This window comes from Camellia sinensis, chromosome 11, assembly GCF_055761805.1.
Source record: "Camellia sinensis isolate YWXY chromosome 11, ASM5576180v1, whole genome shotgun sequence".
NCBI lineage: Eukaryota > Viridiplantae > Streptophyta > Magnoliopsida > Ericales > Theaceae > Camellia > Camellia sinensis.
Window position 1 is genome coordinate 8,195,001 of NC_138971.1, and position 27,500 is coordinate 8,222,500.

Below are 27,500 nucleotides of genomic sequence, written 5' to 3' on the forward strand. Positions count from 1 at the left end.
ATTTTTTTCATGGAAGTGGACACAAGATTTGAAATCACGTGTTACAATCTCAAACTATGTGGTCCAAGAGACAGCCAAGATGATCCCAACGTGACACAATGAAAATCATTCCTTATCTTCTTTAACCTTTCATCCTCGTACAAGTTATTCAACGTAAAACACACAAGTGGAGAAATGCATTTGCTCTGAAAATGCAGAGTTGTATGAGAAAAAGAAAGAAAACATATCACTATGAAAGGGCATCTACCTCCCAGTTGGCCTTCAAAAACAAAAATCCCAACCAATCAATTCTACAACCAACCAAAGATAATCTGCCAGCAAAATGTTTTTATGTGTAGCCAAAGCATCCCTTTCTCAAAATTATTTTGTGGCACTTGTGTTTCACTCCTAAATAGATATTGTCCAGGCACTTTGTTCAAATAGATACATATAGGTCTCAACTTATGCAATAGTTTACTACTTTAATTTCTTCATGTATTTTAACATAAATCCCTTCAACAATAGCCATAGCAGATTCTATCATGTTGCGACACATTTGACATGGGACCCATGAATGGAGGACAAGGCAATCAAACTAATTGCAGTAGTTGCAGTCAACTAAGAGTCTTTAATATATTTTCTCTATCGTTTCCTTTTTGGATGTTTAATCATTTAGGATACACGGGAAGAGTCTTGAGTAGTTTTTACAATCCCTCCATAGCAAAGAAATGGAGTCTCCTAGGTCTGAAATTGCTCATTCTAATTTTCTCAAAATTCTAAAATCTTAAAAATCCATAGGGTGATTTCACTCTCCTAACCCCCTCCTCAACAACCCCATTCCAATTTTTTAGATTTTTTAATTTTAAAGAAAACATGTATATATGCCTCTATATATATAGAAAGACTCCCAACAAAATTAAGTTCATAGATTATTGTCAACAATTTGAACTTACTATATATTTTTCGCTTTCCATATGCATATCTTTCCTTTTATATATATTCTTTCTCTGTCTTTGCAAACTCTCTCACATTAAAATGAAAAATAAATAAAAGAATATTTACAGGGAAAAAAGCAAAAAAAAAAAAAAAAAAAAAAACTACCAGCAAGCAATAAAGCTCAGCGCATGACATTCTTACAAGAATTTTAGTTTAAGAATGCAGTATCAAGAGTGATTATACATGGATTTTAGGCATGTTTACTTCTCTTTTGTCAATCAAAATATCACAGCACAATCATTCTCTAATTGCACCCATGGTTCCCTATCAAAGACATCAATTTTTGAGCATTTTAATTTAAAAATATTCTTCCGAATGTAAATGTTTTCTTAAGAAGATCCAAATATTTATGTCATTGTCATCTTGGAGCAAGTGCATCATTCTTTTGCTTAAATTGATGATGCTTAGCGAGTACGTTGTGACACCAAAAGAGATTATTCCAATTTCGAATATGTTATTAGATCTCTCTTTCAAGAAAAAATGATTGCAAAGTAAAACACAACTTATATGAATGTCATCATACATTGTGTACAAAAAATGCTACTAAGCTTAATGGTACCATCTGAATAAGAGGTGGGGATTATTGGCATTGTTTGGGAAACGGTCCACTAGGCTATTGTAGCCTCATTCAAACAAATAGCCAAAAAGCTTTACTGTAGCTGAGGTTTTTTTTTTTTTTATCAGAAACTGTAGCTGAGGCTTGGCACGAGTTTCATGGCTGTGCAGGACAGAGGGTGAAATTACAATTTTGCCCCTTTAATTTTTGACTAACACACCAGCTTAGCATTCCAACACACGGGCAATTTGGTCATTTCATATCCCAACACATCAATTATCAAGTCAGGAATAACTTTTGGGTAAACTACTAATAGATACTAATAGTTAGACTTAATTTCCATCAAGTTCTATTGAAAATAAGTTTTGGTAAAATTGCCCGCTAAAAATATTTTTTTTGTGACAATTTTTTACATGTCACTAAAAATGGACAATTAGTGACTTTTTTTATCATGATTTTTATAAATTGTCACTAAAACTTACAATTAGTGACATTTTTTTATAACAAATTTTTTCCATAGGACCTACTAGACAATAAATTCACTTATTAGGACCTACACGTAAATATCCCATAACTTTTTGAGGATAATTTAATTATTTTTTATCCTAATATCATTTCAAACACATTTTTCAATACAACAATCAAACAAAAAATTCAATCTATCTTCCCAAACACAAAAACTAAAATAGCCTACTAAAATAGTCAAATAGCCAAAAAACCTAAAAACCTAAAAAGTAGCCACTTCCCAAACGAGACCATTGTATTGCAAAAGTTCAGAACCAATGTGTAACCTATGTTTCCTCAAGCTAAAAATATATTAGGAATAATGTGTGCATCTTTTCTTTTCATTTTCTTTTCCTCCCTTAGTAGCGTAGAGAGGTCAATTTTTCAAGTCTTCTACTAAAACTCTTCAAGGGTGGCAGAAAAAAATTATAGGTTCAATATTTTTTGTTTGGATTGAGATTGTGATTTTTACTATAATGTAATATAGATTCAACATCCAAAATATACAGTTATCATAATGTATTCTAATGCGTTGAAGTGCGGTTGCTTCCCCCACGTGGCCAAGCCTTTGGACACAAAATACAAATACAAACACACACAATAGAGAAAACCAAATGCAGCAATATTATCTGGAGGAAGAAGAAGAAATATCCAATAGTTATCCTCCTCCACAGTAACTCATCATCCATTGGTATCAAGTCAATTGTACAAAAGTGAACCATACAAAAACATGATGTTTGAGTTCATTGACTCAAGATAACACGAACACATAAAGACCAACACAAGCATAAAATTTCTTTTGCTGACACTTTGCTGAAGGACTATTTATTCAAGAAACTTGTAGCATTAGAGAGATACTATTTTTTATAGTAATAAGAACTTAAGCCCATCTCCTATGCTATTATGAAAAGCATTCTATACTTCTATAACTCTTCTTGTGTTGTGCTTAGGCCTGGTCCTTCAGACATCTAGTCCCTAGCCTGTAATACGTATATGGTGAATGTGCTTACAGTCACACCTCCTGTACATATATCCTAAGAATCTGAAAAAACCAGATTCATGTAGCTGACCCCAAGTGTTTGGGACTACAGCTTGTGGAGTTTTGAGTGTTCTAGAATTCCAAGTACTACTAGAACAGCTGAAACAGATAAGATAGTTTAGGAACTTGACATAAAATGATAGCAAATCTCAGCAAGAAGAGGCTCCATAAGAAAAGAATAGTCATATACAGTACTATGAGATATGACAAATGCTGTGCACCTGGCCAACAAGCGGAAAATATAGCTGTGCTATATATAGTTTATCTTCAGGCTTTTGGTATCGAGCATCAAACTCATGCTTGCACAGAAGAAAGACCAGGATTCTAGCTGCCTACAAAAATCATAAGGAAACACTATGAGAAACTAATATTCAAATACTCAAATAAGGATAGAATCTGTGCTGGTAAAAAGTAAGGATAACATATCCACCAAGTAGATTATTAAAGCAATCATTTGAAATGAAGATCTAATCAAATATCCATACTGCACTCACTTTTGCTCTCTGAGACAAGTCATCATGATCCCAAGTAAGGAAAAGCTCTTGTATTAAGACAGATGAAAGGTAGTTCCTGCAATGTGACAATTATTAGATATGAAAATCCATACATCACTACACAAGCTAACAAATAACATAGATATGAAGGATCATTGTCATGATAATCACAATACTATTGTTCTACATTAAAACAAGAAGAATCCAAATAGAACAAAGGAAAAGGTGGGAGTTACATGGACTCTATTATGAGTGTGGCTATGATCTCAAGTGTTGGATTCATCTAATTCTCACGTCCAAAGAGACGGTAACACAAAAATATATTGATATTTTTTAATATATATTATATTTTTATTTTCTAAGGTAAAATGATGTTCACAATGTGTCATAGAGCATTTCATGCATAATATGATGGTTTTAGGCATAATTTTAAGGTTAACTTGAATTACTCATTATGCTTGCTAGGTAAATGTCCAACTACACATGTTGCACACATATCTCTCCCATACGGGCCACACCCAAGTGTTGAGTGTTTGATATGGGTACTAAGTTCATACATCTAGAAGAGTCCATGTAATATAGGGTAGAAGGGTGGGGGTTTGAAATTAATTAGTAAGGTACCTATCTGAAGGATCTCGCCCAGGCATTTCCACAAACAGATCATGATCACATATGATCTGCAGAAATGTAAGCTTGCAGTCATGCAGAACTGGTTGACATACCCCAGAGAACTTATCTAAGTACAAGGACACCTGCAAGAAATGACAAAAAGGTAAATCCATACCAAACAAACAGTAACTGCAAAAAAACTAGAAAGACATGCCTCTATTTCCTGTCATCATTGCACTTGGTACTTGGAAGTTCGATAACACACAACTGAATTGGACACACAAGAGACAGGCATATATAGTTTTAGGAATACAATCAAACACTGAAATTCAGAAAATATAACTGAATTCAGGTTTGAGTTGTTTAAAATAATATTGAGCACAGCAAGACATTGGCATTCATTCAAAAGAAGGTAAATTGTTATGCAAGTCTTTCTTTTGTACATGAACATTTCTCCAACATGGAAATATTGCCATTTTAAAAAAAAAATTATACTGTCAAAATTTTAGGGTTAATTACATTTTGATCCTCCAAAATATACGCTTTGTATCATTCAGATCCCTAACCTCTCAAATTTTTTCTTTTGGATTGGCACCAGGTTATCCGGATCAAAGCCCGACTAATTCCCAAGGGTGCACAGGCCCTCAAGAAGGAGTTTCCTGCAAGTGTACCACGGTTAGTTCAAGGGTTTTCTCCCAGTGAGATAGCTCCAAGACACTGGTAGCACCTAAAAGGTTTCAATCCCTGAACCTTAGAGGAAGCACATTCCCAAGACCTAAGGCCTTGCCACCAGGCCAACCTCTTGAGATTAGATCCCTAACCTCTCAATTGTGTCGATTTGGTTCCCAAAACACAATCTAATATTATTAGGACCCCAGGAGGGATGCCGTCCAAACATGGTGGTGGAATCAAGGATATTTCAAAAGAAAATAAAAAAGCCCAAGCCATTTCTTTTTATAAAGAAAAACATTTTTCTTATTGTAGCTGCTAATCAAAATGTTCCACATAGGTAAGTTTAAGATGGGATTTATCCCACCTAACCACCATCTTCAACACCTAGCCAGCACCAAGAACCTCCACCATCACCACAGACCACTGCCTTTTCCCCACCATTGACCGGCACCTCCGCCGAAACCACCACCTTCCCCATCACCATGAACCACCAAAATCCCCATCATCACAACCTCTCCACCAAAAGCACCACCAAAATCTGTCACCTAAGAAGCACAAACACAGACACAGGCACCAGACATGGTGATTTCAAAAAATTAGAGACACGGACACAACGAGGACATGGCAATAAACTATGAAGCACAAACACCTCTCCGGCGGCAACGTATGGGTGTCTGACACGTGTCGGACACGGACAAGCGGTGGGCACATGATGGACACGTGTCAGACACTCTCTCTAACGTGTCCAAAAAAATTTTTGATTTTTTTCCAGTCGGACACTTTGCGGACACGCTCAATCACTTGAGAGGCACTGCGAGGAGAGAGAGAGAGAGAGAGAGAGAGAGGAAGTCGCTCAACTGTAAACCCTAGGCGAAGCTGTTGAAGCTTTTGAATGCCCCTATTGAAGCAATCACAAATTCACATTTAGGTTTCTCTCTCTCTCTCTCTCTCTCCCCTCTTCTTCGTCTCATCGTCTTCGTTCTTCTCCCTTCGCTTCATTGTCTTCTTCTTTCCTTTTTTTCCTTTAGACTCTCTCTCTCCCCTCCCATTTCTTTCTCTCTTTTTTTTCTTCTCTCTTTCATCTTTAATTATATATTTTCTGAACCCCTTTTATGAGGTCAGCTATTGGATAGGAACAAAAATTTGGCAACCCCTCTATTTTTTAATATTCATCTTTGGCCCTAACATGCATAGAGCAAATTATTTTTATTTGAAGAAAAAATAAATTTCCTGAAATTGCTCAATTTATTTATTAGGTAAAGTGCTGAAATTGATGAATTGTATATATATATTTTTTAAAATATTTGTTCATGATATTTTGTATTTTTTTTATTGCTTTTCAAATTTTTTTTAAATTTTATGACATAATAAATAAGTAAAATTATATATTTTGAGTGTGCCCAGTATGTCGTGTCCCTTATTTATTGAAAATTTACATGTCCACATGTCCGTGTCCGTGCTTCTTAGGCAATAAATTTTTTTCTTCATATATTTTTATTTGCTATGTAAATTAATATTTACATCCACAAATAATCAAAATTAACAAAAACAAACATTAATTCAATATTTAAAAATAAAAAATAAAAATAATAAATAATAAATAATAACAAATAAACAAAAACAAAAGAATCACTTTTAAATTAACACTTATTATTTACATCTTTTTTATGAATGATCTGTTAAGTATTTAAATCTAAGCAAAACGTAATAAACATTCAAAATCCAACATCCATCAAAAGCACTACAGAAAAGGGGAGAAAAAACCTAGTGTTCCCTAAAAATAAATTAATTAAGTAAAGGGGAACGCCACGTGGCATGTCCCCATACGTGTCCCTGTATCTAACACCCCTTGGCATTTGTTTTGAAGTGTCAGTGTTTCATAGTCTGCCACCTTTTTCAATCACCAAAGGCCACAACGAGCACCAAATGACCCTTTTCCACCAACCACCATCACCACCAAAATCGCCCAATCCCCACCAACACCACTGCCACCAAACCCTAAGTTTTATGTCAAAACCTACGTCCATAATATTGCCATTTTTCATTAATTTTTTTCTCATTACATTTCGTCTCAAGCCTAGTCCATAATATTTCCATTTTCCTTTAAAATTATCCTATTAAATTTGTCAAAATTAAATCCGTAATATTGGAATTTTCCTATACATTTATACTATTAATTTTCTACCAAAACCAAGTCCATAATATTGAAGTGATCAGGCAGTTGAAAGCACCATGGTAATATATGCATTTTCTTTTGAACTTCAACCATGATTGGTGAAATATTTACTTAGAAAGCACATTAGACTATAGACTATAACCATGGATTATTGCATGACACTTCAAATTTTTCTCTCTGTTATTGGCAGGATTCATTAAGAACAATGTATGCATCCAAAAGAAAGAATATCAGCAGCAATGTTATTTCTTGTTAAGCTTTTCCTCGTGCATATGTGATGTAATTCAATTCATTATGTGCAATACGTTTTAGCGTATTCAGTGAATTTTCCACATTTACCATTGTATTTTAATATAATGTATGTCTTTTGGTCTTGTTAATGCTATCCCTGAGATTTGCATCAATACCAGCGCAACATACATTACAGCATGTACAATATCATGCTTGTTAACAGGAAAAGTGAAAACAAAGGATCGAGAAATACCACATAAGGAGAAAGCATACCAGTTCAAAAACTTGGCGAGGCTCAACAACAGACAAAAGGTCATAGCAAAAGAAGGCCAAACTACTATTCAAACGTTTAGCCAAGCTTAACCCCTTCTTGCAACGCTCATGTACTTCTGTTAGAAGACAATCGTATAATTGCATAATAACTCTGAAAACACCTTCTTTCACTTGCATTGGTGGAACATCTTCACCTATTGCACAAAATGAAAATAAATCTTTTAACATATGATTGCCTATCACCAAAAGGAAAAATCAATACAAGAGAAAGTAAAGTGATTCAAAGCTAATTCAAATTCTGTGACACTTATTCGTCATAAAATAGCATCGGTTTGGATCAAAGAAAGTATAAGAATGAAATCTTTTTAATGATCAAGTCAAAAAAAATAATTAAATAAAAATAAATAAAACCTAACAACTCACCGATTTATATTTCTCAATTTATTTTCCCAAAGTTTTTCTTACAAAAATATATATATATATATCATGAATTAAATTCAAGAGAGAGTTGAGTTTGGTGGGAGAATATCTAAAGAGAAGGTGCCATATTGCACCCAAAGTTTTTAAAGTCAAATGTGTAATTCGAGGCGTTTTACTCCTCATGAGGCGAGGAGTAAGCCATGAGGTGTTTAGGCGTAAGCATTTCAAATTCTGAATTTTTATATTTAGTAAATGATTTAAATATTGTAAAACAATAAATAAATATATCAAAATTAAATATAAAGGTGTAAACACTTTTTCACTCAAGGCTCACTGCAGAAAAGGAACCTTTGCTCTTTTGAAAGTGAAATTGGTATTCTTAGCTTTAGTGATTGAGCTTCTCACTGAGCATTAAATGTGTTTTTTCTTGATTGGTCATTTACTTAATTTTTCCTATAGAATATAGCTGAAAAATGGGTTCTCTTTTATTTTTTACTTTATGTCTAAACCATTTAATAGATAAAGTTTAACAAGAACCTAAGACAAACTCTTCATATGTGTACTCCTCACATGCTTATGCGTAAAAGGCGTACAAGACGCACTTAAGGCGCATGTCTCTAACTATGTGTGCAAGCCTTTGGGGAGTAAAGCCCAAAAACCAAATCCTTGAGGCGTTTTTCCTTAGGCGAGGCTCAGTAAAGCCTTTTAAAACTTTGATTGCATCCATAGCTCAATTTATACAAGATTCACATAGACTGTGTTTTTATATGATTTATTTGAATAAAAGAGAAAATCAAAAGTAGAAATACAAGTTAGTCAATTATAGTTCATTAAATATCTAAATCCTAAAAGAAAACATTCTCATACTTTAGAAGTACCTTTACGCATTCTAATATTGTGATCTACATAAGCTTGCTCCTATTGTACTACATTTTGATCATGTGATATACCACATTCCCATTCCATGTAGCGAAATAATCTGTGTTCATTGTGACACGTTCAAAGTAATAGTGATGAAACCTCATTCTATATTAGAATTTCAAACAGAATGAACGCCCACATTCTCCACATTCTTAGGTCCTTGTTTTCCACATTCAAAGGTGTCACTAGAATGAAAACGTATGATGGTTGAGGCACCATTCCCTTTTCATGGCATTAGGGTGGGTTTCTACTTTTCCAGGTTCTTTTCTTCTTGTGGTGGTAGGATTATGGGAATGACTCAGCCAACCTTCCCTCTTTTCCCTTCTGTGCAAATTCAACATTAAAAGAACAAAATTATTCATCTGTTACTATAAGGAAAATCATACATCTCCAGCATCTTTGCAATCTTTAAGACTCAAGGTAGCTCCAAAAAGTGTCATGGTGAATTGGAGCTGTATCAGAGTCATGTTATATCTGACAGACAGTAGCACTTTTGACTAGGCTTGTAAAGTATCTAAAACTTAGGGTTGGAAGATTTGTACCAAGGATAGAAGAAGAGTAACAGAAGGGAATCAAGATAACTTTCCAAGAACTTTCAAAAATTGGCAGTCCAAGAGACAGAGAGTATCATCAATATTGATACAGCTGTATAGAAATGAGATATCAATGAAACCAATTGAGATTTATTGTCAGCACTCTACATCATCACTACATGCCATTTGAAGGGAGGTTTTTTTTTTTTTTTGTAATGAAGCAACACTGGTGACTGGCCTGATACATCTGAGTATAGTTTAGTCTTGAAATCAAAGAGGCATTGCAAGATGAAGTGCTTTGGAGACATTACTAAAGAATGAACCAAAGTTTGTGCTTTAATGTATTGCAACTGTTTAGCACTATATGAAGTCATTGCAAGTTTGCAACTGTTCATGCTTTGGAGGCATTACAACTGTTTCCCCTCAAATAATGTAGTGGCAATTACAGGTAGAAAAGCTAGTCATAAAGATTTCCTTCACATATGAAGTCACACTTCTGCCTAGTGTTATATGATGCTTCAAGAATACCTTTGGTGCTCAAGAATATTCTCTGGAAAAGAGTTGTATTTACCGAAAGTGCAATAAAACCTTCTTTGATGTTCAGAGTAACTACTGAAATATCCAAAAGAATAAGTTCTCCAAAGAGTAGAATGATACAGTGTGTAGAGATTTATGTATTATTAATTGATATTGTTATTCTATATATTGATGTTTACATTGATTCCTATATATAGGAGATGTGAAGTGGAGATGGAGTGGTGGAGTAGGTGAAGTGGAGGTGGTAGTGGTGTAGTGGGTTAGGTTTAGTGGAGTAGGTGAGGTGGTAGTGGTGGTAGGTGATGGTAAATTCTAACAGCCTCCCGCAAACTCAAGGAGGATAGAAACTAACCAACTTGAGTTTGGAAAGAGGAACAAAACAAGAAAATACATAAAAATAAAAAAAAAGATAGGAGACACTGCATGGTCGTGTCAGACCGTTGGTGAAGACACTGGATGGTGGTGTCATAACGTTGTAGAGGACACTGTATGGGGGTGTCATAACGTTGTAGAGGACACTGGAGGGCGGTGTCAGACCGATGTAGAAGACAGTTTATGGGGTCATGTCGGACCGTTGTAGCAGATAATGTTGTGACAGTTGTTGTGACAGTTTACAGAGTCTTGCTGGACCCTTGTAGAAACTAACCGGAATCAATGTCGGGACAGTTTACAGAGTCTTGTCGGACCCATAAAAGAACTAACCGAAATTAATGTCCGGACAGTTTACAGAGTCTTGTCGGACCCATGAAGGAGCTAACCGGAATCAATGTCGGGACAGTTTACAGAGTCTTGTCGGACCCTTGAAGGAGCTAACCGGAATCAATGTCGGGACAGTTTACAGAGTCTTGTCGGACCCTTGAAGGAGCTAACCGGAATCAATGTCGGGACAGTTTACAGAGTCTTGTCGGACCCCTAAAAAGTCGCACCCTCAAAAGGCGTGCCCAATCTATCAAAAGGCGTGCCATCAAAAGGCGAGCCCAAGTCATAAAAAGATGTGCCGGACATGATGGCGAGGCACGTGAGTGCCTTGGCTGGCGCGCCCGTTTGTCGTCTGGCGTCAAGGGGCGCGCGATACGCGTGGCTGCCTCGCTATTTAACCAAGGTTGATGCTGAGGCTGAGGCTGAGGCTGAGGCAGACAAAAACTTCTGAAAATCCTCTGAAAAAACTCTTCATTGTGCTGAGAGAGAGAGTCTGTAACACTCTGTTGCGAGAGATATTCTGTAACACTCTGTTGCCCAGAAAATGGCTTCGTCGTCCCGTGGGCTGCTCACTCTCTTTTCCGACCTCAACGAGTCAACAAGAGAGACAACTGGTGCGGTGGCACTGGAACCTCAACCAAGCGCCCCGGAGTTTACTCCGTTGAACTTTCCGATGCGGTCTGTGGAGCAAAGAATGGCAGTGCAGTCGGATGTGGAGGCCAATCAGTATACTTTGAAGTCATGTGTGGAAAGCATGACGGCGGTCACAAACTTGTCGCACCGGCTGCAGAGTAGGACAAATGAGGTGCAGCAGTTAAATTCCCAGCTGGCTCTGCTCCAACGCATGTATAAGGATGCGCGAGCAGAGATAAGTGTGCTAAAGGCAGAAAACAAGGAACTGAAGCGGAAGGCCACCGTGATGTTCCGTTTTGGAGGTCCGCCATATGCTGCAGTGGAGGAGTATGGGGGAGTGAACGTGCTCGGTGGACAAGGAAGCACTGAGGCAGCACCGTCAAGGACTGTCCAAGACGGAGGCAAGAAGAAGAGACCTGCAGCAGAGTAGAGAAGAAAACCCCACTGTGGGTGGGTGTTTGTGGGTGATGTTTGTTTGTTTGTTTTGTTTTTTTTTTTTTTTTTTTTTTTTGTAAAATTGTGATCGGGGTTGATCCCGGAGATGAATAAAATATGGGTGTTGTGCAAATTTGTAAATTGTTTTTTTTTTTTTTTTTTTTTTTTTTTTATAAAAGAGAGGGAACACGCCCATGTGATAATAATAAAAATAATGAGAATGAGAATATGCACATTGTCCAGCAAGGTGATGATGAAAATAAAATAAATCCGGTGGGGGGTTTCGGAACCTGTGGGCTAGTGCAAGTGTGTGGGTAATATATTAAAATAAAATAAAAGAAATCCAGTGGGGGGTTTTCGAAACCTGTGGGCTAGGATAGTGATGTTAATATATTAAAATGGGTTGCAAGGGTGTAAAGTAAGAGGAAACGTGGGTGCAAAAGGGAAAGTGGCAGTGAGGGCCAAGTGGAATAGCTCCGTGACCTACGGGGATGCCTGGAGTTCAACCTGGTACACCTAGACTTGCTCCTCAGCAGGTGTATGTTGGTCAAGGTACGCCTGGTCTGCTAGGCGCCAGAAGAGGTGGGGTTGACGTGGCCGCCGGAGATGTTAGCTCCGATCGAGACAGCGACGAAAAGAGCAAAAACATGGACGATGGCAGCAGAGAGGACGCCGGAGGGGGTGGTGCAGACGCTGGGGAGGCCGGAGGCGATGGCAACAGAGATGACGCCGGAGGGGGTGGTGCAGACGCTGGGGAGGCCGGAGGCGCGTGCGTAGCCCTCGGCTGTTAAATGTTCTTGATCTGCACCGGAACAACTCCATCAGCGGGAGAGATGTATTGCTGCTGCTGATAATACTGATGAGGCCATGATGTCGAGATCCAGATACGGATTAATATCAGCGAACAGATATTCCGAAGACTTGAGATCAGTACTGTTGTCGACGATCTTACGGTTCGGATTCGAAAGCAGCCACGACGCCGCTTCGGATTCGGGAAGAGGAGATTGGTGCACTGGTATGTGGGTGAAAAGTATGGAGGAAGGAAGGAGAGAGAGAATTAGAAAATTTGGATTTGTCCGGCGGACGGCGAAGGCGAGGCTGCCGTCCGCCGGTGAAGCGGAATCACTAAGTTCTTAACCTTGCTCTGATACCATGTAGAGATTTATGTATTATTAATTGATATTGTTATTCTATATATTGATGTTTACATTGATTCCTATATATAGGAGATGTGAAGTGGAGATGGAGTGGTGGAGTAGGTGAAGTGGAGGTGGTAGTGGTGTAGTGGGTTAGGTTTAGTGGAGTAGGTGAGGTGGTAGTGGTGGTAGGTGATGGTAAATTCTAACACAGTGTTTTGTGGTAAAGCAAACTTTCCCTATAAACTTCATCTCCAAAATACTCCAACGAACATTTCACCTCCCACTTTGAGATTCTGAATGAGAGGAAAAGATAGAGAAGATACTTCTCTCAGACAGATGGAAATTCTATCTTCAGGTAAGTGGGAAATAATGTACGAATACTGGTTTCTTTAGTTTAAGTGATTGTAGATATCTTCATCTTAATTTAGATTATTTGTACTGCATCAATTATAAAATTGTCAGAACAAACACCCGATGTTGCCGGTTGTTACTGAATTTCCCTAACACACCCAACTTTCCTTGTCAACCAAATCAACCTCAAAAGGCTCAAATATGTTCTCAACATCAATAATTCCTGTATCTATAAGAAAAGTATCCCGGAATAATTTTCAGATATTTCAGGTACTGACTTAAAATTATTATGGAATCCAACCAACCCACCTCCCCTCTGCCGCCGCCCCCGCCCCCGCTCCCGCTCCACCCCCCAAAAAAAAAATGTTTTGGTCATTGTAAGTCACAGAAACATTCTTTAAACTGATACTTACCAAGTGGAATGTTGTGATAGAACAGACGAGTTTGCTCCAAAGCCATTGACTTGACAATTAACTCAAGGAAAAACCACGCCATTGCCAAGACATCATCGTATACAGGCCCTACACGGTAACCTTTGGCCTACAAGATAAACTCATACTATTAAAAGAACAAAATTGATTGAAAGAAACCAATATATAATATTGAGCCACGAAGTGATAGAGCAGTTGGTGTCAATAAATCTCTTTTGCATAACACCACAAAACATACAATATACATACTAACACAAGTAAAATACTAAATCTTATTAATATGACTACAGAATGAACATTAAAAAATATATATATATATATATATTTAAATGCATTAATTGTAGTTGACGGAAGTCAAAACCACAAGTTTAATCATGTTAGTAGGCGTTTATTCCGACTGTCATAACAAGAAAAGGGATAAACCAGGAACTTCAGCAAACAAGAAAAAATTATTTTCATTCTCATTTACCTTTCTTTTGCATGCCAAACCAATCAGAAAAATAATCACTTTCCCTAAATATCTCACTTACTGTCTCTTCCTTTCTCTTTCCCCTTCCATAAGTTTGAATTCAAATACAGGGCTCATTCTAGTAGTAGAACAGGGTTAGTTCTAGTAGTACAACTATAGCAACTTATATATATGCATGTAATCTTTAAATTCAATTAGAGTTGAATTATGAGAATTTGAGCTATGATTGTTTAATTTTTCTTAGCCTTTGCGACGGTAAAGCCCTCCTTCTGTTTCTCCTCTTCTTCCTCTCTTCTTGGCACCTTCATTCTCACTTCCAAAGAAAATGAGTTATGATTCCTACAGTACTAGTTCACAGTTCTCAAACAGACCCTATTTCAGCCCAAAAACTGTAGCCTATCAAATGCCTAGCAAACCTTAACCCCTTCCACTACCACTTGGCCTTCAATCCAACACTTAAATCACTAATTTATTGGTTGTCCAATGCTACAACAATATGATTTTCAAAAGTCCGGCAACACACCCTCTTGAAAACCAAGCCAATTGCAACCCCTTGAAATTCATAAACCTTACTATCTCTATTTTTTATTTTTTTTAATTTATTAGAGTGCTAAACCTACAAGATTTCCCTGACCAAAACCCACCATAAACCAATTGCATTTGCAGCTTGCATTATATAAGTTCCTCTATGGTCCAGTAAGGATTTGAAAGAAAATCAGACCTTGATACACCATAGCAATCACAGTATGCATGGATGACGTGCTGAAATTAATTTTTTCATTTTTAAAAGAAAGAACGGATACAAAACATTTGAAGTCCAAAACAAAACTAGGGCCAACAAAAAATTGAGATGACAAAACAAAAGGATCTTTTGAAACTATAGATGAAATCATGTCAAGCCTCGTGCACTGAAGTTAGAGCATGACACAACTTGCCTCGCCAGGAAACGACGTTGCCAACACCACTCACCAAGCTCTACCACTATACCTGCATGAGTACAACCAAACCACTGCCGATACTGACCACATAACCCCACGTCCACATACAAAGTTGCTATTCTCCCTTCACTATGAGAACCATCATGGATCAACTATACCAAATTTGGCAAATTAATGTTTTTAAAGTAGATTTGGATTGTAACTACCAAACATGCTATCATTTTTCTTGAATTGGTTAAAAGCTACCACAGAATTGCAAGGACATGTCCTGGCTGGTGGGACACAATGAGCTGTATCTTGCTTATCGACATTCACAATTAAAAGAATAATAATAATAATAATAATAAGTATACAAAAATAAAAATAAAAAATGAAAAATTGAAGAGTTGGACATAATGCTGCCTATTGAAAAGTGAAAATGAAACAAATTCTACCAACAAGAAATAGACAACCAAAATACATTTAAACATGTTTGAAGATAGCTCCTTAAAGCATTTCTCATGGTATGGCCTAGAAAAAGAAATACTTAAACGAGTAAAATAACAATATGCAATTAAATGAATGTCTTTGAAATGCTGGATGTAGCAACAGAATAAAAACCGCCAATGTTACTGTTACCATTTGAATCACAAGGAGAAGAAACATCATTACTAAAAGACAAACAAAGGAAGCCCATAGATAATCATACTAACAAGGGGTGACCATAAGACACTAGATATCTTAACAAAAAATAGCAATCAGTGGGATACCTTACTGCGAGCCAAACTTCCCCATACAGTAGACAAACCGGGATAAACTGGTGGTTGACGACCTCCAAAATCATCGAAAGCATAATCCACATAGTTCACTAGAAACCGATTCCTTTCAGCTTCATCAACCGACTCCTGCTGCACCCTACAGAATAGAGTTCCACATAACATCAGACATTAGATGCTGAACAGCACTGATCAAAAATAATCAACCACAAAAGGCTACACCATAATGCATTTCTCATCAAGACAAATAAATTAAGCTATAGCAAAGGCAAAACCATTTCCATAGATGCATTATGCATACACTTGTAAGCAGGTAATCATGAATATCATATTTATTGATCAATATCGCACAAGATCAAATTTGATGTAGAAAACATGATTTCGTCTTGTTATAAATGCATTAAATGTCATCAAACTTCAGAATTAACCATCATAATACTTTCAACAGATAAAATAATTTTGTTTAAATATTTTACTTTTCAGGGCACAGATGACATCCTATGACATCCAAATAGTTCCATTGTAACTCCATCTGCTGTTCAGACATTGGGAACTACTCTCCTGAGTCTTGCCGAGCACAATATTTAGCTTAAAACTATTAAATAAAGCCAGAAAGACTGTCTGTCCAATGGACTATTGCTGATGGTACCAAGCAGGAGACAGAAGCAACGGGGAAGACAAACAAAAGCAACAGATGAAAAACAAAACTCCAAGGAGAAAATAATGAACAAACATGTACTACCATCTGTCTCAGTCACACATCACATAACTCTTCGCTGTAACCCATCCCACCAAGATCATTAATCAACAAGGACAGCTCTACTCAATATTTCAGACCATGGAGAGAAAAACACTTAATAAAGTTCTTCAACAATTCAAATGGCATTGGAGGCAATCAATCTTCACGTGACCAATGAAGGCTCCTAGAAAGGTACCAATTGGAATCCATAATCTTCTACCTAATCTGCAATTCCTCAACTCCTGAATTAAGGAAAGCATATCAAGAAGCCCCAAGATATCTTAAGTCTTTTAAATAAACCTAAAAACAAAATCCCAAGCAGCAAACCCATCACATAATGAAGCACCTTTACTAGATAGACATTAAAAATAGCCTCCCCCCAATGTTAATCTCCACCAAAATCTCAATATTTCAGCAGTACCACAACTAAATATGAAAGATATTTAATTATCAGAAACACTATAACTTCTGTCAACATCTTTGTTACATATGGATTCACAACTTTGACACTACATAAGGTTTAAAACCATAACACAAAAGCATACCGTGTTAAAATGTTAACCATAGCTCTAAAGGCTGCAACCTGAAAGAGAAAGGGTAACAGAAAATTAAATAGCATTGCTTAGCAAAGAAAGCATATTTTCTGAATCCAAAATTAATAGATTCACAATAAACATCTACAGTTAAAAGCTAAGCATTCCCACTGAAACGTCAAAAAAATATTCACAGCCTAATGATGAAAATGAGTAAAGCATATATGACAAACTGAATAATAACAAAAATCACATATAGAAGTTTCGGTAAAAATTATTAGAGAACCTGAAGGGTTTCTCCACCATTGCCTATAAGGTGGAGAAGCATATTCAAGATTGGCTGAAGAAACTGAAGCAAAGCAGTGGAATCAACATTCTTCAAACTGTTGATAGCCTGCAAGCAAATTTTAACTGTTGATTGCCCGAAGAATCTGACAGAATAAGAAAGCTGGAAGAAATGCATGACAAAACTGAACTTCCAGAAATATAACAATGCATGAGAATCTCTAACACTATAGCAGGTTTGAATGCAATGCAAAACTCATTTGATTTCCTCCAAATCCAAAACAAGAATAAATTTTGACGCTTTTGTCATAAAGCAACAACCAAGTGAACCAAGCTTTATGGAACCACAAAATGACATGCAAGTTTTATGTATAACTCGTATACAAGTCTAGATATTTGCAAGATAAGTTTATAAAAGGCATATGACAACAAAGGAAATTTTGAGAAAGATAACAAAATGAATAAGCATGTAATAGAATAAAATTCAAATAAGTGACGCCTCAAGAATGATTAAAGCAGTTTGTAAAAACTTATTTGCAGCTGTATATAAATATATATATAAATCTTTAAAAAAGTATCTCAAACTTAGCTTCAAAAAAGTTAGCTTTTTGATCTTATTTAAGTATAGAGGACTTGCACTCCCATGACTTTTACCATTACAGAGATTAGGTGCTTGGACATTTTTGAAGTGCACATGAACATAAGGAAGTCCCATTTAGCACAATATAAGACTGATGTAGAGCACCTTAAGAAAAGAGAAGAGAGCAACAGCCCTAACACACTGTCACAGGCTAAAACACTCTCAATTTCATTAATTCAAAGTTAACTATTACAATGCAAAACCTAATTTATATAGCTTAGAAACCCTAATTAAAATAGGAAACTAAGGGGTTGTTTGGGATGCCCTAAATAAGTGCACTTTTTGTCTTTTGAACTAAAAAGTGGAGGAAAAAAATATGGATGTTTGGGTTAACTTTTTGACTTTTTACGAAAAAATGTGTATTAAAAAATTATATAAATAAGTGTATAGGAGAAGTTAGTGAAGTGGGCCTTACAATTTGGGCAGTGTAGTGCGCTGGTTAGGAAATGGGAAATGATTGCCTCCTTTTCGGGCTTGAATTGGACGGTGTTGTTCTGCCCGTGGGGGCCCACCACGGGTCCCGTTTTGCTAATCGGAACCGTTGAATGTGTAGAACTCGTCAAGTACTATATGCTTATAAAAAATCACGTTGATTGGATATCGATAACTATCCGATCGTGTTAGTTTTTTTTGTCAACTGTTAATTATAACACCATCCATTTTTTATACAAAACTGATTTGATCATGTAGTTAGCGATATCCGATCAACGTGATTTTTTACAGGCTTGTAGTACTGGACGAGTTCTACATATTGAAACGGTTCGGATTATCAAAATGGGACCCGTGGTGGGCCCCCACCGGCCCAACATTACCATCCAACTTACTAAATATATATACGTACTTTTTTTTTTTCCTTTCTCGTCAGTACCTAGAGTGGTGTAAAGTTTGTTTGTATTAAAATATTATGTATATTAATTTTTTAATATTTTTAATTTGTGAATAGTGATGACTTTTTGCTTTTTTTGTAACTTTTTGGATTTTTTTAAACACCCTAAACGAGGCCTAAATCATAACATTTTTTGAAAATTTAATCTTCAATAAAATAAGTAAATAAATACATTAAGATCCTAATTAAACTATCAATAAAACTAAATAAACATAAATAAAAAAAAAATAAACATAAACATAAACTCAGTTAAAAATATCCATGCACACATCAAAGACTTGGGTTTCAAGCTATGGCATATGTGGAATGAATGAGAAAAACTCATACAAATTGATGTCACTCAATATTGAGAACAGACAGCACAATTATCATGATTCAGCAAACAAACCATTCAGATTATTGACAATTGCTTGAAACTAGAACCTATGTTTAAACAACAGAATGGTTGCAAAATACAAAACAAATATAGAAGCGATTTTAGATAATTACACAAGTGTATAATTTACAACTCCAGCATGCAAGGAAACATGAAGTGTAATAGCAATTTCACATAATCACAATTGTAATAATTTGATGACTAAATTAAAAACATATAGCTCCAGCATGCAAGGAACCATGAAGGGTGTGTTTGGTTTGGTTTTGGGAGATAAATATGTTTTTTAAAAATTCGAAGAAAGAGTTTAGAAATTTTTTTGGTTTGTTTGGTTTTATATTTTGGAAATAGTTTTTGAGTATGGGAGTTTGGAATGATTTGATATTTTGTTGCGGTTGAGTAGATGTGTGTGAGAGAAAAAGTGATTGAGAATGAGAAAGGAAAGAGAAAAAGTGATTAATTGATATGTAGGAGAGAGAGACTGATTTTGGGAAAAAAAAATTCCAAAATCACTAAACCAAACAAAATTTTAAAAAAATTTCTTCAAAATTTGTTTCTAAAAAACAAACCAAACAAGGCTGAAGTGTGTGATGGGATTTCAGACCTGGCCTTCTTTTCTCAAAGCATAATTTTAAACAAGTTTGCAATTACTTTTACTGCAGCTCTGGAGGATCCAGAAAATACAACCAAGGATATGAGAAAGATAGGATATATGCAAAGGCATTATTTAAGATACATAAAATCAATATATACAGAAAAGGACAAAAAAAAATGAGAAGCTCAAAAAAAATCAAAGGCACCTCTAGAAGTTCAGACCCCCAAGGAGGGCTTGTGCGAAGAGTGTGTCTGTCATACTCGAGAAAAAAATCTCTAATGCGCTCACTAATGGGATACAATGATGAGCATAGTCGCAACCGCAATCTAAAGACATTTTGTCCATCCTCCAAGTAATCCAGCCTCTCCTGCAGAATAATTTGGAAATTGAGATGAAGCGTTAGTTCATAAAACCAAATATGTAACTATCAAACTATTACGGACAAGAACATAACCCTTAGAGATCTATGGGCTGGCAACAAACTTCAGCAGCTAAATAATTCATGTAACGCAATTACACCTGCAGGGATTTGTGGGAGGGGGGAAATTTGGGGAAATTTGTGGTAATGAATTCATCTCTAGACCTTTGTATAAACGAACTTTCTTTAGACTATTTCCAAAAGTAAAGCATCTTCCCACTAGTCACGAAGTCAAGGTTTTGTCAGACTTCTATCAAACATTGAAAACATACAGAATATATTGTGAAGGAAGAAAAAATTCCAGAAAATTAGATTTGGAAAAAATTAAAATACGTATTATACTCAAAACAGGATGTCCATATATACCTTGCCAGTTTCTTGAAGATAATGGGGAACCAGCTCTTTCATAATCGGTAAAGAAATTTCAGGTCGCAACCTGAATGATTCATAAGTATTACAGATGGTAAGTTTACATTGTAAATACAAAAGCCCGACAAATGCCACTATCTAATGCCTTTCATGAGAAGATTGAATAACAGGTAATAGAGAAAAGGGAGGAAAAGGGTGATATAAAACATAAGATTAGTAATGAGCAAATTATGCACAATTGTTACAGTGTTTGATCCTATAGTGATAGATTCTACTCGGAGAAATTTAAATCCTAGGATTCGAATCTATTGACATGATGCAGCAGGGAAACCAGTTATGGGTTTAAGGCAAAAAGCAACAAACATATCATACAAAATACATATACGGAATACATTGCACAATATCATTGATGCAAATATCGTGCATGGGAAGTAATGATAAATACTAAACAAGAGGAAATCTAGACTTAAGCCATGTTGATTTGATAGGACTCTAGCTTGGCACATGCTTAGAGAATTAGTTATCTTTTAGTTTCCCCATAGTTATTTTTATATTTTTTCTTTATTATCAAGTCAAGCAGTTTTATAGTTTAGCAGTTTGGGCTCCAAAATGGGTTGCAACTTGCCAGAATCGGCTGCTGTTTATGGGCTGATTTGCTTGGTTTGGGTCAAGTTTAAGATGCTTTAGAGGTCAAATACAAGTATACAGACCTTTATGTCAGTTTTGAGAAGAGAAAAGTTAAAGATATGAGTGGTCTCTCATCCTCTTTTATATTACATCATAAACATAATTATAGGAGTGAGTTAAGGCCTAAATAAAGGGCCCATTACATCAAATAAAGATATTGTACCAGAATAAAATAGGAAATATCCTAACACATTCTAACACTCCCCCTCAAGCTGGTGTGAAGATATCTCTCATGCCCAACTTGTTAAGAATATCACGGAATGGTTTATTCCCTAATCCTTTGGTGAGAACATCAACCAGTTGATCCCCACACCGCACGAATGGCGTACATATAGTACCACTAGTAAGTTTTTCCTTGATAAAATGTCGATCAATCTCCACATGCTTGGTCCTATCATGCTGAACCGGATTATGAGCTATATTGATAGTGGCCTTATTGTCACAGTATAGCCTCATAGAATCTGTCTAATGAATCCCCAAATCCCTCAAGAACAATCTAATCCATAATAGCTCACACGCACCTTAAGCCATAGCTCTGAATTCGGCCTCTGCACTAGACCTCGCAACTACATTTTGTTTCTTGCTTCTCCAAGTAACTAGATTTCCTCCAACAAAGGTACAATAACCAGAGGTGGATCTTCTATCAGTTAATGATCCAGCCCCAATCAGCATCTGTATATGCCTCCACACTAAGATGGCCATGCTTTGAGAAATAGAGACCCTTTCCTGGAGAAGATTTCAAGTACCTTAGAATCCTCATAACCGCCTCTAAGTGAGTTACACATGGAGCATGCATAAACTGACTAACCTTACTCACTGCAACAGCAATATCAGGACGCAAATGGGATAAGTAAATAAACTTACCCACTAGTCTCTGGGATCTCCCCCTGTCTATAGACTCGCCTCCTTGATCCTCAGTCCAGGCTCTAGTGGTGTATCACAGGTTTTACTTCCAAGCATTCCAGTTTCTTTTCTCAAATCAAACACATATTTTCGTTGACATATGAAGATGCCATCTTTGAACCGAGCAACCTCAACGCCTAGAAAGTACTTCAAACTGCATAAGTCTTTGATTTCAAATTCATTAGCTAAATACTCCTTCAACCGAGGAACCTCCTCAACATCATCCCTTATGAGTACAATATCATCCACATAAATAATAAGAGTTGTCATCTTACCATGTGAGCAGTGTTTCACAAATAAAGTATGATCAGCTTGACTCTATTTGAAACCATATCTCAGCATGGTTTGAGTAAGCCTCTCAAACCAAGGCCACACTACAATTTAAGTCCCGAGTGATACGACTCAAAGATAAAAGATTAACACTAAAATTGAGAACATGTAGGATAGAAGATAAAGGAAGAGAAGCAGTGGCATGAATTAAACATTTCCCAGACACAGAAGAAATGGTACCATCAGCAATTCTAACTTTATCCTATCCGGAAGAAGGAGTATACACGGAGAACAAATCAGAAGACCCAGACATGTGGTCTGAAGCACCAGAATCAATAATCCAAGGCAACGCTTGATGAGAGAGGAAAGCACTTGTAGAAGAAGCTAAGTTACCTAAATGGGCAATGTTACCTGAAAATGAACTAGATGCCCAACTGGCTAGCAAGTGGCAAAGAGCAACCTCCAATTCAGAAGTAGAAAACCCAGAGATATCAGTAGATGAAACAATCGGAGCTGAGGACTGTGGCTCAACTGTATCAGAATAATGGGCTCGAGCATTGGGCCCTCGGCCTCTAGATTGACCAAAGTGACCCCCTCGAGAACCAGAACGGTCGCCATGACCCCTAGATGGCTGCCCATGCAACTTCCAACAAGTCTCAGGGATGTGGCGAGGGCGTGGGCTAGGGCGATGACAAAAGTCACAAAAAAGGGTATCCTTCTCTGATGGAGGACGAGCACCACGATCCCCATCTCTAGAGGGTGCAGAAACCAAGACAGATCGATCAGAAGAGGCAGACGGAAGCATAGTAGAACGACGACTCTCCCCATTCTGTACATAAGCAAACACTTTTTGGAAAGAAGGAAGCGTATCCATACCAAGCACACGACTTCAAAAAGGATCAAAACTCCACATTCAGACCTTCCAAAAACTTGAAAACCTGCACTTGTTCAACATATTTCCGGTAACCAACAAAATCATTGGGACCGACAGGCTTGTAGTCCTGAAGATGACCAAGTCTCTTCCACCCATTGCTAAGGAAGTAAAGTATTGGAGGATAGTCATCTCACCCTGGACAGACCAGTCAATGGAGCGTCGTAACTCAAAAGTCTGTGAGAAATTGCCTTTGCGTGAATACGTAACGGCCACAGCCTCCCAAATATCCTGTGTTGTGTCCATAGACAAGTATCCCTCACCAATCTCCGGAATCATTGAATGTATCAACCAGCCCATGATAAGAAAATTGGTAATCTCCCATTGATCATAACCCGCATTTGTGATACTAGGAGCCTAAACGCGCCTATTAACATATCCCAACTTCCTTTTGCTCGTCAAAAATATAGTCAAACTCTGCGACCACGCTAGATAGTTCTGACCATTAAAGAGAGAGGTAGTGATTTTTTGGCCAAGGTTGAGGGAATCGGTCCTAGTAGTAGTCAAAATCGGACTTGCGCCCTGATTAGCAGGCTGCGATGTAGTAAACTCACTAGTCAATTCCACCATAGAGACTCTACTAAGGAATCCTCACAAACAAACATTGGGCTAATTCACAAACCCGGAAGACGGGAGAACATAACAATAAGAACAAATAGAATTTAAGAGAACATTTTTTTTATTTTTTTATTTTTTTTGTAAAACAAAAACTGATTACGAAGAAGGGTGAGAGACAGATTGCATGAAGAGAGAGAGAGAGAGAGAACAAGGAAGAGGCGAAGCTACCCAGATGACGTCGCACCTGACTAGACCTCCAGGTTCCTTAAAAGCTATAGGTAGCTAGAGAAGGAAAGAAAAAACTCCCCTAACTAAACCTCCAAGCCAGCCGACAGGCTTGGGCTGGGAAAAGGGAGGCTCCGACGAGTCCTAGGGTGTTGTTGGAGCCCTAGGCATCTGTGACAAGGACTAACGAAACCCTAGGGGTCGGCAACTGGGGTGGAGGAACCCTAAGGGTTCTGCGACTAGGGTGGTGGTGTGGTGGTGACCGGGGTTTGTGGTTTCTAGGGTTTTAGACTGGCTCTGATACCATGTCAGTTTTGTGAAAAGAAAAATTAAAGGTATGAGTCGTCTCTCATCCACTCTTATATTACATCATAAACATAATTATAGGAGTGAGTTAAGGCCTAAATAAAGGGGCCCATTACATCAAATAAAGATACTGAATAAGAATAAAATAGGAAATATCCTAACACATTCTGACACTTTATCCTTTTGCTTGGGCCCTAAGAGCTATTTAGGCTTTAAGTTTGCTTGGTCCCTAAGTTCTCTTGGCCACCAAGTTGGCCCCCCCTATGTATATATGTGATGTATTAGCCTATTACTAGTGGATGTGTCATGCATCTTTTCTTAGGATTGCCCAACCTCCTCCTCTCTTTATCGATAGGAGTTCTTCTCACCTCAATTCAACAACCCCAACCCATACCTCGCGACCCAAGATGTTTGAGCCCTCCAAAGTTAACCCCCATAGCTCCATACCATAGTATCCACCGAACACTAAAAATCGCAACTAGAAATGAAGCAAAAGGATCATGGAGGACAAATTGAAGAAGAAATACAAGAAATCAAAAAAGACAATATTGCACAGATGCATACATGAAAGACAAATACATTCTACCCATTTATCAAAATTTCTAAAATTATCTTTTGGTCACAAAACCAAACTTAGATATGGGCTTTTGGGTTAGAAATAACACATCCAAACCAAAATTATCTTTTGGTTTCCATTATCTCAAAATGTTGCTCTGTTTTCAATAGGATTTCATTGAGGACTGAGGCAAGGGATAAAATGTTGGAATTTTGATTAGGCTGTTATGCTTCCACTGGAAATGTTGGAAATCACTGATTAGGCTTTTCTCTGTATTTAGATCTCGTGTTTTGATTTTTCCTTTATGGGCATGTACGAGTAGATGTTGGTTGCAATGCAACTTGTAATGCCATGTATTAGGCATTAGCAACTCTAAAGTAGTAATGTCTCTTGTGTTTATTTGTGCTTTGATTGAAAAAGGATAGTAAGAATCCACATGTAGATGTTTTGTGATTTGTTTCGATAGTTCAAAGATATGTATATACACACTGCATAATGTTAAGTAAAAGAAAAGACAAATGAATGAAAGAAAAAAGGGGGCAAGAAAAAGAAAAAGATAATGGACAATTGAGGCAAAAACATACTGAGCATACGTGGACAATGGAAGCGATGCATATCCAATTACCACCTGCAAGAGCAAACAACATCATTACTGCTTAAAAAGACAACAATGCAAGATACGACAATGCAAGATGAAAAACTAACATAATAGGACTTACTGGTTTTGGAGCTTCCAGTTTTGTTTGAAGGTCAATGTGATAGAAAGTGAATAAAAGGTGATGCAATGGTGTCCAAATAGCAGGGAGGGAGACTTTAATTTCATCATGGTAGCAAGCCACCCTAGCCCCAACCGCAACTTGGGTCTGAGCCCATTTTTGAAGCAACACACCTGGTTCCTTTGGATGCATTGCCTAATTAAAATAGTACCATAAATGAATACTTGTTGTCTATAGAAGAAGGAAATCAACAAATAAATGTATAACAAAATAAAAGTAAAGTACCAATCTACCTCTAAAGGCTGCCTGCGAACATCTGCATCATCCTTTCTGAGTTCAACCCGAATGAACAAATTCTTTTTCCTACTCAAACTAACAGTCAAGGGATAGACATAAAGGCAATGAAAAAGCTGCAAGAAAGGCTCATTTCTCGTCATCGTGCGGAAATCGAAAGCCTGGAACTGCATATTTATCAACCATTTATCATTCTGAATAAGTGGGCAATAAACCAATTATAAATACAAAACTCTCTATTGATGCAATAGATCATCCAGAAAAAGAATTTTGGACACAATTTCTCCTCAAACTAATTTACAACAGATAATAATACATTTACATAGTTACTTGGATTTTTTAAAATATATGTTAACCACCTTATCATCGGACAACAAAACCATTTTCTTCTTTTGTTTACTTCTGTTTGATATTCACAGCCAAATTCCAGACTCAAGCAATTGAAGGTTGAATTCCAAAGTTAACAAAGCATTAAACAAGAAAACAATAACCAACAAATGACCCACTAAAACCTATGCCATGTCACTTTTCTAATAACAGTTGTGCTGAAAGTATACTCATCTGGAAGTAACACATAATATATAGCTAATACAAGTACGAGAAATGCGTAACACTTACATCATCAGCATTGATATCTAGATTTCCTTGAGCAATTGATCCATTTCGTTGAATTTCTTTTCCATCAGGGGAATTCCACTTGGAATCACCTGTACGAGGCCCACCATTAAATGGGGAATCAGCTAATCGGTCACCTATGTCAACAGTATCATTGGTTACACTGCCACTTTCTGAAATATTTTCGAAGTCAACAGGGCCAGCTTGGAGCTTTTCAATTTCCAACCTTAAGACACCTTTCACGGGCTTATGAACCTTGCGTTTAGGATCCTAAACAATTAGAGGAAAATCAAGGGAAAAATTTAGTGTTAGGTATAATGAGAAACACGGAATGTCATCTGCAGTTGTAATTAATAAATGAGTACAACAATCTTACAACTTCTATGAAAAGAAAATAGGTAATGCATGTGCTGTATTACTAACCCTCCAACCAACTACATACCCACCAAACCACAAAACGGGGACTTCCATTTGCAAATAAACAGCAACTAGATGGCATAATAGGCCACCATTGCCAACTTACTATCACTCTTAAATCCCTCTCCTGTGCTTTAACCGAAATCCTACGCTAAACCTAAGGTAGAAAGTATTCTCACTAATATACAAAGGCTTGCTAACTCAATCGCTTCTCAGAAATCTTGTTTACTTATTATCATTTGGAGTACCAGAACATGGACATGCTGCCAGAGAGCCAAGCTTTGGAATCTTCTTTCTTTTTCTTTTTCTTTTTTTTTAAGTACTGGTTTTTCAATCTTCTTACCGGAGCGTCACTAGATAACTTCCCCTTATGATGATCAAGGTTTTGATATTT

The 27,500-nt window shown here is 36.9% G+C and overlaps 1 protein-coding gene across 2 annotated transcripts in view; it reads right to left on the reverse strand.

The window, feature by feature from the left end:
• Positions 1-27,500, reverse strand: part of LOC114256151 (guanine nucleotide exchange factor SPIKE 1) — a 46,043-nt gene that overhangs the window by 5,848 nt on the left and 12,695 nt on the right. For both annotated transcript variants that reach the window (XM_082893530.1, XM_082893531.1), the window contains exons 11-24: positions 26,693-26,959; positions 26,074-26,241; positions 25,784-25,975; positions 25,649-25,692; positions 20,626-20,695; positions 20,047-20,208; positions 17,349-17,456; positions 17,075-17,112; positions 15,785-15,929; positions 13,611-13,737; positions 7,530-7,723; positions 4,190-4,320; positions 3,569-3,644; positions 3,296-3,406 (exon numbers count right to left, since the gene is read on the reverse strand). In XM_082893530.1, coding sequence (XP_082749656.1) covers positions 3,296-3,406; positions 3,569-3,644; positions 4,190-4,320; positions 7,530-7,723; positions 13,611-13,737; positions 15,785-15,929; positions 17,075-17,112; positions 17,349-17,456; positions 20,047-20,208; positions 20,626-20,695; positions 25,649-25,692; positions 25,784-25,975; positions 26,074-26,241; positions 26,693-26,959 — 1,833 coding nt within the window. The remainder of the gene's footprint in view (positions 1-3,295; positions 3,407-3,568; positions 3,645-4,189; positions 4,321-7,529; positions 7,724-13,610; positions 13,738-15,784; positions 15,930-17,074; positions 17,113-17,348; positions 17,457-20,046; positions 20,209-20,625; positions 20,696-25,648; positions 25,693-25,783; positions 25,976-26,073; positions 26,242-26,692; positions 26,960-27,500) is intronic.